The sequence below is a fragment of the Photinus pyralis genome, unplaced genomic scaffold (genome assembly GCF_008802855.1).
Source record: "Photinus pyralis isolate 1611_PpyrPB1 unplaced genomic scaffold, Ppyr1.3 Ppyr1.4_LG1, whole genome shotgun sequence".
NCBI classification, from domain to species: Eukaryota; Metazoa; Arthropoda; class Insecta; order Coleoptera; family Lampyridae; genus Photinus; species Photinus pyralis.
The window spans coordinates 55,100,977-55,115,816 of NW_022170249.1; the positions used below are offsets into that span (position 1 = coordinate 55,100,977).

At 36.4% G+C, this 14,840-nt stretch overlaps 1 protein-coding gene across 1 annotated transcript; it reads left to right on the forward strand.

Annotated features, from left to right (window-relative positions):
• Positions 1 to 1,618: 1,618 nt before the first annotated feature.
• LOC116159264 lies at positions 1,619 to 14,264 on the forward strand (the record flags this gene model as incomplete). The annotated part of the gene is given in 4 exon segments (XM_031472218.1): positions 1,619 to 1,741; positions 7,974 to 8,139; positions 8,198 to 8,312; positions 13,480 to 14,264. Coding segments are annotated over 4 exon segments (1,123 nt in total), but the record flags the coding sequence as incomplete, so codon positions are not given.
• Positions 14,265 to 14,840: the final 576 nt, after the last annotated feature.

A 14,840-nucleotide genomic window follows, 5' to 3' on the forward strand; every position in this document is an offset into this window, starting at 1 on the left:
TTGTCCAGTTCAGATTAGGCTGGTGTGAAGTTGTCCTGTTCATCTTTTTAATTGTGGTAAATCGAGTTTCTCAAGGGGCAAAGTTGACTATACAATAAAATAACCAATATAATCAAATAAATTGGAAAAATTGAATGTGGGTTGGACAATTTGAAGCATCGACAATTTCGCAAATTGTTGAATATGTGATTGATTCTTCTCTAAAGGCTTATAGAGTCAACAACTTACAAAAAGAAAAACGACAAAAATCGTTTGATTCTTGATTTAACATTGGACGATACTAATTTTTTAGTAAAACTGTTTTATAATAAAAGACAAAAATAACGAACAGAAATCATTCTAGGGATAAACAAACAAAAATTCAAAAGCAGGAGCATTTGGGATTACGATTAACTAATAAAATAGCACAGGTGAACCAATGAATTTCATAAGCCTTGAAAGTCATTCTAAGTTGCTATAATTAGATATATTGAATGCTCAAAAACCAATCCGCGTTTCCGGGATTGGTAAAAGCCATTACAATATGTCTTACTCCAGGTTTTGATTCAATTACCACTTCTGTTAGGAAAATGGCAAAACGCATTCCTTGGGCAGCACTATGGAACGAAATTAATTATCAACAGATCTTTTTTATACAATAATCATTTGTTAAAGTACCTAACGTTCATATTGGCGCTATGTGAATTAAACTAACTATTCATTAGGGAATATGTTAAACTTGACATTAATTACTATGTTGCATTTGAACGAGATTCCGCGATAGTATGTCATACTATCGCGGAATCTCGTTCAAATGCAACATTAAGTATGTGCCCTGTTGTAGGTAAAATTAATTTGTTTGGATTGCATGTCGATGTCGCTGCTGTCAAAGTGATTTTTAAAGATTATAAGTTTCGTTGTAGAGAACCTTACATGCTATAAATTACTATGACCTCAGAAAGGTTTTAAGGGCGTTGATATACTAACCGTAACAGTTCTACTATCGAGTTAAAATGCTATAAATGTTGGCAATAATGCATGATACCTAATTGTATTTTATGTATGTCAATAAATTATTGCCCCAAAAAACGTCAGGAAGTGTGCTCCTAACTGTCTATCTACATTATAAAAAAGTAGTATTACATCTTATGCCGATTACCAAACAACAGGTGGCTTCAATGTAAACTTTTTATCATACCTAAATTTCAACATGGCCTATTACTGCAATATTTGGAGTTGTGTATAATCCTATTCTAAAAACATGTTATAAAGATACTCCGTGTAATTATTGATGTCGAAAGATAAAAATTGTTCTGACAATAATTAGAATCGAATTGTTTATGTATTACTACTATAGGTATCTATACTTCCGTAGACGGTCGTTTTAAGTTTGTACTCGCACACTACAATAGAATTTGTCTTGATCTTTTAAACTTTGTGATACCCAGACTTTATTTTATTAATTATATGCATCCTCTCCTTAATAGAGAATCTCTTTATATATTATAAATAAATGATTGATTGACTTATTAATAATAAATAACCTATATGCACGTAACTCTCCATAAATATTTAATATTTCTAAGATTTTTAAATTTATTAGTGTTCGACTCTTTCCACTATTTTTCCTTTTAGGTTTACAACTAACATTACACAATTGGTGCTAAGAAACGTTACCATTAGAAACTACAAATGGTGTGTCAATATGCCTCCAAGGTGTTCCTATTATACGGAAAACCAACGTTACATTCAGGAAGTTATCGTAAGTTCCTATTTATTCATAGTAAACTCACTAATCTCTTCAACGTTTTTTGCACATTTAATTAATTTCAAACTAACAGCATCCTGACTAGCATGGCAAATCATCATTTTCATTGAAGAATAACTTCGCGTACGAATACTAATTGAGTAATAATCAAACCAAAGGAAAAAAATGCGCCACCAATACGTGATATTTATATTTATAGGCTATTGCTTTCATCGTAGTATAATAAAATTTGGTCTTTCAGGAAATACTTTCTCTAAAGTCACTTGTTACATTATTTATAATTATTCGATAAACTGAGAGTAACAATCTCAGTTTCTGTTGACGGCGAATTTAAATATTATTTCAAGTTATGCAATCTTTATACAAAAAATAAGTGAGGTAGAAACTCGGACGCGAATACCAAAGTAACAAGGTTCACATCTTTACGTAAAAACTAAATAAGTAAGTTATTGATTTGCCTACCTCCCTATGTACCTGTAACGAACTATTTTAACATTTTCCAGTTTCAATATACATTTTGCCGCATCTAAAAAGTGAAACCGTTGTTAATAAGCACGAGATTGTAACAACCCTACATTTCGTCGTTATAGGTACTTACACCTATTCCATGGTGTATAAATACATACACTGTATATACCACCATGGCCTACTCGTGTAATGAAAACTTGTATAAGCGGTATTGTGCGAAGTAGCAATAAAATAGGTGCAATAAATAAAAGTAATTGTTTATTTCCTGATGTATTCTGTTGTAACTTAATTTCGTATCAAGTAAATCTTCACTGCGTAATATTATGAAACCATACTGGAACACTGCGTGCCCATTAAAGTAAAAAATAGTAAAGCGAAAACACCACAATATTTTAATTAATTAATAATATATAAACTAAAAAATTATAGTTTCTGTTTTCAATTACCTATATCAGCTACCTACGCCAGAATTTTGAGATCTACCACCCCTCTTAAAACTAAGATCAACATAATCGTGTATAAAAAATTTAATATAAATATATAAATCGTCTAGATTTAACTATACAATATTATAGAAATTAATAATAACTATAAAACCGCTAATACGGTAATAGCCCTAGCAACTGATTTAAAAAAAGGGAAGGCCGAAATCTCCCCAGATATTGTGTAGAGTATACACTCTCGCTAGACCTCCCCCCTACACGCTCTTTAGCGTTCTAAGTATGGCATAATATGTTAAGAAACAAGGGCAGCAAAACGTACACAAGCAATTTTTTAATTGAACTTTTAAAGACCTATTACAACAACATTCATGAGATGAGGGTGACTAATCTGCGTGTAACTGTAAAGTGAATCTAGAAAAGCGGCAGACCCTACGAAATCATTTGATTTGAGGTGTGTGAAGTTAGCAGTACATGAACGGCACAAATCATAGTAGGTGCATTGTTTTGTACCGGATTTGTGGCGCTATTATAGATATCAGTTTGTCAGTAAAACATAACGCTCTCAAATTAGGTATCATATTTTTTAGGTGTACTGCTAACTGAACAACGATTTGACGGCATAAAACTCCGGACTATGCGAATGACTTTGCACCGGATTTGTGCCGAGCAAAAACTTTAAACCGGCACAAAACGAGGGGAAATTCGCATTGTTTTGACTTGGATTTCTGCTGTTTGCGTTTTGTCCGTCCGTCCAAATCCACTTCTGTCGTTTTGAACTACTTCTAGGGGAATGGTCTTCGAGTTCTGGAATGTGGTACGTGCATAACTTTTACATACGACAATTGGTCTCAGATTTTGTATACGCATGCCAACTAAAACTTTTGTAAATGGGGGGGCGGGGGGCACGTTCTACCCTTCCTGGTATACTAATGAAAGGTCTCATCGAAATAAATTGGTGTGTACAAACTATTTAAAATACCGGTAGGCACCAGATCCTTACCCCATTCTCTTTCAAATGAGCCGCCTGTCGTCGAAGTCTATACAGTTTAATGAAAAATAGTGGAGCGTATATAAATACAATCAAATTTTGAAATGGGCAATAGTTTTACTTTTATGAAACTTTTTTTAATGCTTTCGTAAATAGCATTGCCCATTGTCTACATTAGAAATTGCATGGAATACTTTTATAAATAAAACATATAGCATGCGTTTTAATCTGTGGTTTTAGTTTCATTCAAAGTATCTACATATGATATTTCATTTAACTGCTTTCATAAATAAGAAAGTTGGCATTGCACATGCGCAAAACCAAATTTTAAAACTGGTGTTAGATTTGTCTTTATTCTAATTCATTTAATGCTTTCATAAATAAGAAAGTTGGCATTGCGGATGCGCAAAACAGTATTTGGAAAACGTCGTAAATTTTACTTATATTCGTAGTGTTTACATACAAAGTTTTATTTAAATTTTTATTAATGTATGTCTCCATTGTAATTACTTTTCTTAATTGGATTGATAGGTATGAAATAAGTAATTAAAGTAATTTCTCTTGAGGTTATCGATTTCGCTACATTTATTATAGTTATCTTCGGACCTTTGCGTCAATTTAGTCCGAAGATGCTATAATAAATGTAGCGAAATCGATAACCTCGAGGATAACCTCAAGAGAAAAAACTTTATTTGCTTATTTCATACCTATCAATTTTATTTAAATATCTTCATAAATAAAAATGTATTGCACATGCGTTAAATCAAATTTTTGACAGTGCACATACACAAAACCAAAAAATATAAGTATGCACGGAATCCTTGGACCAAGCCCTTTCAAATGGGCCCTATATCGCCCAAATTGGTTCAATGGTGTAAAAAGAGTACGTGTGACGGACGGACGGACGGACGGACGACAAAGTGCAGCCAATAGCGATTTTTCACTTTGAGGAGAATACGCTAATAATGCTTACGGTTTTGAAGAATTTTTCAAAAATTCTGCATATCGTTTCGAAAAACGTGTCCAGCACCCTTCACATTTAGCCATTTACTGTTATAATTTTGCTCACGTTTCTCCAGCTTTTTGAGTCTATGTATGTATGGTTAGCATCTATGATCCCTCGGATCATAATTCCTTTACCATAAAAGATACCGAAAATAGTCTTGGAAAAAAATTGTACACAATTATCGTCACCGTGTTTCTAAAATATTTTGACCATCTGGAGCGTGCTGTGTTCCATTGGCGTATCAAACATGCGTTTTCTTAAATAGAACATCCCATATTTCATTACATATTTGGTAAGTACTTAAAAAGTACTTATTTTGTTGTGTTATTATACCCTTAGCTTTAACGATTTCGCTGTTATAACCTTTTTTCCTTAAAAATTTGACAGTTTTGAGATAAGGTACATCGCGACGGCGGCTAAGTTTTGAATTGAGGCATAGGCTAAGCGACCTCTTCCATTGTCACATACTTTTTTTAAGTACCTACTCTACCGAAAAAACCTTGGCGAAATGCCATTTTTTTTTTAATTTCAAATAATCCCCTAAACAAATTTATACCTCTGGGTAGCCGAAACTACAAAATTTGCACTAATATACAAACAGAACCACACATTCCATAAGAAACATTCAAAGAAAAAACAAGTTGAGACGCCATTTTGTAAAAAAAAAGTTCTGTGCCGTACCCTACCTCTGCCATGATGCAACCAAAGATGTTCAATTGTCAGAATTAACAATTATCGGCAGTGTATAATTGTTTTATAATCAACGTTGCGAACATGTTCCAAACTTAAGCAGATATGGTTGATATGGTGTTTATTCTTGGAGACTGTTGCCGGAATTGTTTGTTGACGTCACCAGTGTACGCTCGGGATCCTAACAGAACAGAACACATCCAGATCCACACCTGTTTCAAAAGGCGTTGTGTACTACAAGACTAACTGGGCATAATATATGGCTGTGATAACATCCGTACCTATTTTCCGACTTTTTTTAAATTGTCCAAAATTTACTTCATGATGTACATCCTCTGGCTTTTGTTTTCCCTAAGATATCCAACTGCCCATTAAATAAGTGTATGTAAATTAGATTAATAATCGACGATTAGTCATATTGATTCATGTAGTTTTGAAAATTGATACAGGTATTCTTCGTTGTGTTCCCATAAACGTAGACGTAGTAGGTACTTAATTTCCCCGAGAATAAGACGTGGGCGAGAGAGTGGAGAAAGAATAAAAAAATTTACACCCTCCTCTTGCCTCGAAAACCATGGACAATATCATCTCGATTTCTTATACACCGATAAACTACTCTGGCTTTTGATTAAACGCGAGTAAATCCTTTGTCTTTCTGAAAAGCTTTGGTGAACAAAAAATTGACTTCGCAAATTTTAATCAGCTTTACTCGCTTCACGTTGTTATGAGCCGTGCCAGCCTTGTCGATATGGTAAGAGGCAGCCCTCCTTGAAGAAAATTCCCTCAAACGCTTGGAGAACAAGCTTGTGAAGATATCTTCGGGGAAGTGGGTTGCCTTTATTTCTAGGTCCACCATCGTTGTGGTACCTAAAATCGCCTTAAAGACAGCTGACGCCAAGTGGCCAGACAAACTCCGATGTTATCCATTTTGAATGGAATGTTTCTATTCTCGTAGACCTCTCCCTAGCACAGGTCAAGGATGCTATTCTGGTCTATAATTTAAATTCGCTTCTAATAGTTCTTCTCTTCAAGGTCATGAGTGATTTTGTCCTCGCGTGAAAATAGGCATACCAATGGATTCTTAAGTACGACCTAGTCGTATGAAAATTTCTCTTGATTATCCAGCATGCGTACGTCGTCGAGTAGAATTCCTGCCGTATACACGATCACATACGACTCGCTGCCAAAAATTCGGCTACAACTCTTCTGATTCTTGCAATGATGCTGATACCCAATGCGGTCACTGTGCAACAAGGGCCAACCGAAATCGGAGTCCTCAAGCGCAAATTGGTTAGGTCACATGAGTGCTTTGAAAAACCACAAGGCTTCGGTTTCTATTTGCCCTTGTTATTTAAAACATGTCGGCTCCTTACAATAAATCTACCGCATGTTCATCATTGCAATTTTTTTCGGCGTTTGTTTACAATAGTCCCAAACCTATCAGTGTCATTATAATAAGTTATTTATGCAATAACTGTACCGCGCTATCCATGGTTACTGTTGGGAATCGTCGGTGCTTATTGGCCGCCAAGTGAAGATTTTTCTTGAGTTCGTCTTCAACGAATTAAATATACCAAGCCCTGAGTGCAGGCGACTTCAATGCTACGATCGCTGCTTTGGCACTTCCGAACAACAGATACGCGCGTTTGCAGGATGCAGGACAAAGCGTTGGCCACCTTAATCTTAGTGCGCTCTATGGAATAAATTTAAATGGGCCTTTAGTTACATTTCGATCAACGAATTATAAATTAACGATTAATTTTTATTGAAATAGCAAAGTAACGACGGCGTGAGCATCAGCTCTCGCTTGGCTTAATCGGCGTTGGAAAAAGTTGCAAGAGTTTTTAACATGTTGTACCCTGGCTTTATTTGGATAATCTCTTATTTTTATTAATTTTGACAGTTTGCATTTTAAATTTTATCGTTGCTTGCATATGTTTATGAATTAAGGATATAAATTGTAAAGTGTATACGGTAATATTATAACACCCTGTAGATCGGTAACGAAGCGTTTGCGGACCTATGTTTGTGTAAACTTGTAGTCATAAAATAAGCTACAGAATTAGGTAGCCCTTTCCATATTTACATCACATTTGGGAACACCCCGTATATCGGTTTTAAAAGAATTATATACCTATACGCTGAAAATCAGTTTCTTACACCCTCATTTGATGACGACATTGCTGGGGTTAGTAGGAATAATATTATTAGGGAAAACCGCATGAGGATATCACGCCTGTTTGACCTGAATGATTTTAGATACACCACTTCGTATAAAGAAACCCGTTCGGAAAAAAAGTCGAACAAAGTGATTAGGTACATATATCACTAATATCACGCGTCTTTTCAAAAGTCAAATAATCTTCGTTAATTAAATCGCTAATCCGTAATTGTTATATTTATAAAGTATACATTTCTTATTTGGGCTTCTGTCGCATAGGTATACTAATAGTTTACAAAATAACGATTTTATTACTTGCTTTCACTCTCCGCTGCGAATGCTTATTAGAGCAAATCCTTCTTATACTTACGCATGTATCGCAAATTACTTTCATTATGTAAGAACTACGAGTAATAATGTATCTATACAAAATAGCACTTGTATTAAATGTTTACTATGTCTACCATTAGGAAAAAGAAGAAGTACGCCTAGTAAATAGATGTTGTTCTGGATTTAAAGAGGATGCGATATCCTCCACCTGCGTCTTCGATTGCGCGCAATGCTCCACCATTGAATGTAAATTGAGCTCTGAATGTTCCTGTCCACCTGGATTTTGGGGCCAAGAATGCGATTTAGGTTTGTCGCTTATTCAGAACAATTGTTGCTTATTGCTTACATTGATAAATTAATATAGGTTGTCCCGATTATTACTGGGGTCCGAACTGCTTCGAGAAGTGTCCTTGCATTAAAGGAAGTTGCAACCCCATTACAGGATACTGCAATTGTCCTCCAGGTTGGAAAGGAAGCAGGTAACGTACCTACATTCAAATTTGGAAAGGTTTTGTCTACTTCAAACTTTGTTACTTATAATTAACATTCTAACTGGTGTATGAGTGGCTCATAAAACGAATGTACCTGTCACTTGCAAATGTAGGTATAACTGTAGATAAATTATTCAAAATTTAAAGAAGTAAACATCTTATATAACCAACGAATAAACATGGAAGGTAAGCGATTGCAAAATCTGTACCATTCACTTGAACCAAAAAAGTTCAAGTATGTATATATTTCAATTTTTTACAGCGTTTCTCAATTTTATTTGCGCCCACACATATTTGGCATTTTCAAAGTTTTATATAATAATTAAATGGACCGCTGTATTTAGTGATAAGTAATTAAGATAAATGTAAACAGTATAGTGTTGGTATATGCGCCGATTCTATTTGTATATTTAGGTATATAGTTAACTAAATTTCACCCGCTTAATAAATCCAGAAAGTTACCGAACAAGGTATTAAGTGTGTGTCCTTTTCAAGCTTTGTATTTCACACCCTAGGTGGAGTAATGACCTCCCAAAAAATGTTAGATCCGATAAAGGAATAAAAATATGATTAGTGATAGTATTTACACAGAGATGACTAAACTCATTAAACCCAATCATTTTGTGCAGCTAAGGTGAGCTCCAACTCCCCCTACACTACCCGCCTACACAATGCCAAATCAAATCAAATATGACTGTATACACTTGAAAACAAATAATCTTAAGAGGTTTGGATGTAAAACAAGTAGGTAGGGTTAATTCACTTGATAATCAATTTAATCAGTAATTAATAGTAATAGTAATTAATTTTTTGTCCTCGTTAAAAAAGAGAATAAAAAACCATCTAAAACACTGAACTATACTGGAACGCGTACTGACTGTCTACTACCAAATAGGAACGTAGCGCGTCGTGAGAGATAGGGGGTCATTTCTGTCACTATCACTAAATACGTTGTGACATGACTATTGACGTTCGCTATACATGCGCGTACTCGCGATAGAGTGGGACAGAGGTATCCTTTGTGGTCCTCTCTCTTGGACCGAGCTGGCGCGCGTTCCAGTATAGTACAGTTCAGTCTTCTAAACAATTTCAAAAAAATTACCACCACTTTTACACCATTTTTGAGTGTTTCGAAATAACAAAGTGTGGCCCTCCTTAATTTCTTTGACTACCCTCAGTACCTTATCCTTCACCACCAGCCGTAAGTCATCGCCCTCGGATAACACACCCACCCCAACGCTTTTGCGCAGATGTTTATACTGCTTTCCCCTGTATAAATCCGTATCGTGGTCTGCCTCTTGTCTTGCAGCTTCTTGGCTGCCTTAGTAATTGTTTCATACATGCTTACACATCCCTTTTCTGTACCTTCTATGGCCGCCATGAAGATAAATTGCTCCTTCGCGTCCGTGTCTTCTCCATCATCCTGCCTATAACCCGCCTCCAGTTGTTTTAAAATAAGCATACCATCCAAGAAGGCGTACGCCGCCTTCCTTCTAGGCAAACTCTGGATGCAGGCCACTTTTTTCCTTTCCTTGTCGCTCTCTTCTCTGGTCCCCACCATCGTGTCACTTCCAAGTCAAGTACCCTATATCTCAAATTCCTCTCCTCTGGCTGTCCCATACGGTTATTTACCTCAAACAATTCCCTTCATATCCTCGCAGGTCGCATTACCCTCGATTAATTTCCTTATCTCTTCCCTGTCCGAATATTCCTGTTTGATGATAACCTTCCGTATCCAGCATGCTGGAGGATCATCTTTGACATTATATGGTTTGGGCGTGTTTCTCTTGCCAAGCGCTACTATCATATCCTAGCTTTCTTCTACCATTGACTGTGAGGGTATACTGGCTAGCAGCGCTATAGTTTCTTTAGAATTTGAGTGCTTAAAACACCAGCCCTATCAATCTGCTTTCCAGAAATGCTTTTTCTGGTAAATTGAGTCGTGCCACTCTTTGGGCCAATTCCGCTTGATATTACCCTTGCATTTCGTTCCATTGGATTGGAAGTGGAAACGGATGCTTCTTCCTAGACTCCTTCACGTCGAAGCGCAGTGCTTCTACAGCCCTATCTTTCTATTTACGCAACTTGGACAGAGCTGCTGATATCACCTCACCCTTTTAACCCTCTCACTCCATAGCGCTACAGTCACCAAACGCGTGCAGCGTTAAAGATCTCCAGGTAATAGAGGTGAGATATATTTTCTTTTTTTTTACGAGAATACCAGATTACACCTTTCAGAAACAAATAGATAGTTATATCACATGCGGCGGTGATCTCAGGTTGTAACGTAGCAGATACGGAACACATTACTTATTATAACTCCTGCTTTCTAAATACAAACTGCCAGCAGAAATAACAAAGCTTCCGTATATAACATTTTTAAATACAGATTGAAATTTTATTGCGTTTTAAGTGTAAAACTGTAAAGCTGATAGTGATCAGCAAATTTTGATCTTGTCGAAGGCTACCACATTCCCTTTATCGGTACCCACCTCCGACGTCCCGTTCACCCCCAATTCGCGTTTTCATTCCACCATCAGTAAGATGTTTTCGGGAGCAACCACAATCCCTTTGTCGGTACCCGCTTCGCATTTGGGTGGATTTGGCTAAAAACCACAAGGTAGTGCATACTAAATTTTGTGGGCACTTCTCAAAGCTCGACCTTCTATTGGCGCCCCTTCTAAAAGTTTGTTAATTTCGCCCCTATAAAAAAAATTCCTTCAAGCAGGAGTTATGTGCGCTTACCAGATCTTTCCGACGACACCAATTCTTTAAAAAAAATCGGACCAAAACTACAAAAATATAGAAAAAAACTGAAAAATCACCACATTAGAATAACATGTTCGAGGATGGCGCCCAGATGTCGCAGACTCCACATCATGTAGCATCATCCCTGAAGTTGTTAATTGCACGGCCCCGGTAGGTATATGTACACTTGTCTTTCTACAAGCGTACTTCGGTGGGTCCGCATTTGTTGCCAGCCAGTCAGCCAGCCGGCCGGCCAAAATGAGATTAAAAGTTAGCTTTTTACAAATAAATTTGCAAAAATGCGCTAAAAAAAATCTCATACAAAACTTGTCAGTAATATGACACTCTTGTTGCTCTCTTCTTAATCGACAACCAACCGGAAGTATCCCACCAAACTTGTATACCATTTTTATATGCATTGGAATTAATATCATGGTAAGTAAATCAAATCGAAAATAAATGAGTACATGGATCCCAAAGCAGGTGTAACCACTTTCGCTGAAATTGAAATAAGGTTACATTTCTCATTAAAAACAACTTACCTGCTTAGTAGTTTTTAGTACAGCTAGGTACTGCTTTGGTACGGTCAACGAAGTAGTGAATACGTTTTAAAATCATCTGTATGCGAATTAAACTCTTCAGGATGCGATTTCCATCCATGCGCCGGAAAGTAGAGAAAGAAGACTTCTCTGTCTTTGCGAAACGAGATTCTTCGAAAGACATGACAGTGTCTTAACATTCGTCGAATTCTCCTACTCGGTTTGCATTATTGTGGAAGAGATTTTTAATAGACGCGGAAGCTTACTTCCACCGTCTCAGTTTTATTGGCAGCCATGGAGAAGAGCGAATTTCTCGTTTATGAAACACTGTTCGGTTAACTTTTGCCATTGTCTGTACTTCTTCAAAACAAGTCTCTCGATCTGCAACATGCTAAAGAGGTTCTTATCTAAGAAATGAACGAAAAAACGCAGACAACATTTTCAACTAAATCTTCAACTCTGCATGGTGGAAGTATTCGAAACTGACGTGAAGGTTCCACTACTTACAACAAATCAATCAAAAGCCCCAATCCACATACTTCTCCTGAAAACTATTACAGAGTGACGGTCCTCGTCCCTTGTCTTGGGAAAATTTAACAGATCAAATGAAAATATTCTTCAAAGTTTCCAGATCCTCCTTCGAGTCTTCCTGTCTATTTAACAAGTTGGAGACCACCGTACTTCACTCTCTACAGTAAAAGCAGAATATGAACTATGTTGTGAAAAAGCTTCCACCATAGACGCTAACCTTGAGATGCTGAAAGTATTGCGTTCCGGTCTATTTTCGTACAATTAGACACTGTATATTTGTATAGTTTTGAATAGCTTTGTTAAGGAATAGCAAGTATAATTCACCTGAAGTACAAAACAACTGTATATATATTTAGATAGCAATCAAAATTGAAGACCAAATTAGTATAAAATAGATAAAAAGTCATTAAGAATGTAATTAATAATTATATTTGTAATCAGGAAATACAGGGCTACTTAAAACTATAAGAATATACAGGGTGTCCCATTAAAGATATTGAAAACGTATTTTTTTGGGCACTCCCTGTGTATAATTCAATCAGTTACTACATTTTTAGACGGTACAGATCTTTTATTTGAAACTTTTGTTTTGTGTTCCCAAAATTAATGGAAGTCAGAATGTCCTGGGAAACTCTGTAGGTACATAAATACTAAATCAAAAATGTTCTTTGTTCTAAACTCGAAATAATCCGTGTTTCATTTTTTAAGACCTCTTCCTTCAAAAAGGTTCTGGATACAGACCTGTTAAAGGAAATCGACATTTCCGCCCCTCCTTTGAAGCCCCACTCTCTCACCCAAACTTAATCTAATTTTTGGGCACAAGGCAAGACAATACTTAAATAGGTAATTAGACAACTATGTAGGTAGGTATTATCATTTTAGATTTACATTTTAATCTAATATTGTATCTGTTTCTATCGCCGCGTTCAATTTAAGTTATGAAATATAAATCACGATATGCCTAAATGATAATATAAAACCAATAGGGAAACTGGCAATGTCTATAATAAAATAGGTAGGTAAAAGTGCTGTGTCACTTTGTAATTTGTACCCCAAATTTCCTTGGAATTTAAGAAACTGCATAACGTTTATTTTCAATTGAAGGTAACCGTGAGAGATATACGAGAAGGTAGCAGTTAATAAATTAATGTATTTGGCCAAAGTGCACTTCTTAACTATTTCAGCACTGAGGCAACAAATCCAACGAACTATGAAAATGTTATCAAGGCCGATATCAAATCCAGGGTTTTCTTACCTCACTGTGTATTAATTTGTAATTATAATGAGAGCTAATTGCGTTTGCAAAATATCGATCCAAAGTTTCTTTGTTGTTACAGGTGTGAAGAAGAATTGACACCACAAACTAATTCGAGTGCGAGATCTGATGGGAGTAACTTTGTGAAAAGTTTAACCAAACAATCAGATCGTGCACATTATCCGACACTTCAAAAATACTTTACATTTATGGTTACGACACATAATCCAGCTTCTGCAGTTAGAACTGAATCCGATCCACTTTCCATTTCAACACCAAAAATCGCATCTGTGTTAGTGTCCCATACGGAAACGACGACAGAAATAAACGACCAGAGGCCGCCAGTAGCGATTAACGATGTAGGCGGCAAAACGGAAATGAGTACAGAGTCTGTTGCGGCACAGTCAATTATACAAGAATCTGGAACACAACAAAATCAAAGCTTTGTAAATAACTCGATGTTAGATCGAGCGATTTCCGTTTCACAAGTTACTAACGATATTGTGAAAGAGAAAGTGGCGGAGAGTATTGGGGTTAGTGTAACAAACACACAAACTGTATCTTCTGAAGGTAGTTGGCTCGATGATCAATCACCTGCAGATATCGACACAAATTTATCAACCCATCCCAATGGTACATATGTAAAGAGTTCTCATATAATATTTAGCGTAGGTGCGGTTGTTGGAATATTGGCTACCATCATCATCATAGTAGCGGTAACATTTCTAACAACGCAAAATTACAAATACAAACACAATAAAATGTCGATATTAGGAAATGACAAAAACACCAAAAATGGAAGCAGCGATGGAAGATTATCGGCTGTTGCAATTTACACTCGTAGCGTTTTCCATACGCCACTACCTGGTAAGTCGTATTACTTGTTCAATTATCTATATTGGGTAGACGTCTTTTTCAATATACAAGAGAAACCTTGCCCGGTAAAATACCTGTAATACTAGTTTACTACCGGTCATCTCGGTCGATTATTACATAGGGAAATTTATTTTCACTTTCTGCAACAATTTCTAGGTCATGTGAGTCTCTGGTAGGTAACTCCAATTATTGTAATACGCAAATGGTTGCGTAAGGTTAGGAATGTAAAGTCTGGTTTATTTCAAATGTGTGTCGACGAATATGTTCACTAATTAACCAATAATTCTAATTTTGTACTAATTATGGCCATGGGTAATAGCCAGGTTGCGGACGGCTCCGTTAACTTAGCACCACCATTTCAAATTTTTGACTAAAGACAGATTGCGCTAGAATCTCTATGGCTAGCGCCAGCTAGCGCCACTTTGAGTTCAGCTAGCGCCATTATAGATTTTGCAGAAAAGCCCTTGACTTTCGGGGGGTGCTATGTTAACGCTAGCACCACCATTGCGTCCGATCATTTCCAAAAGCAAGCGCTGTGTTCGTCAGACCTAGCGCCAGCTAGCGCCA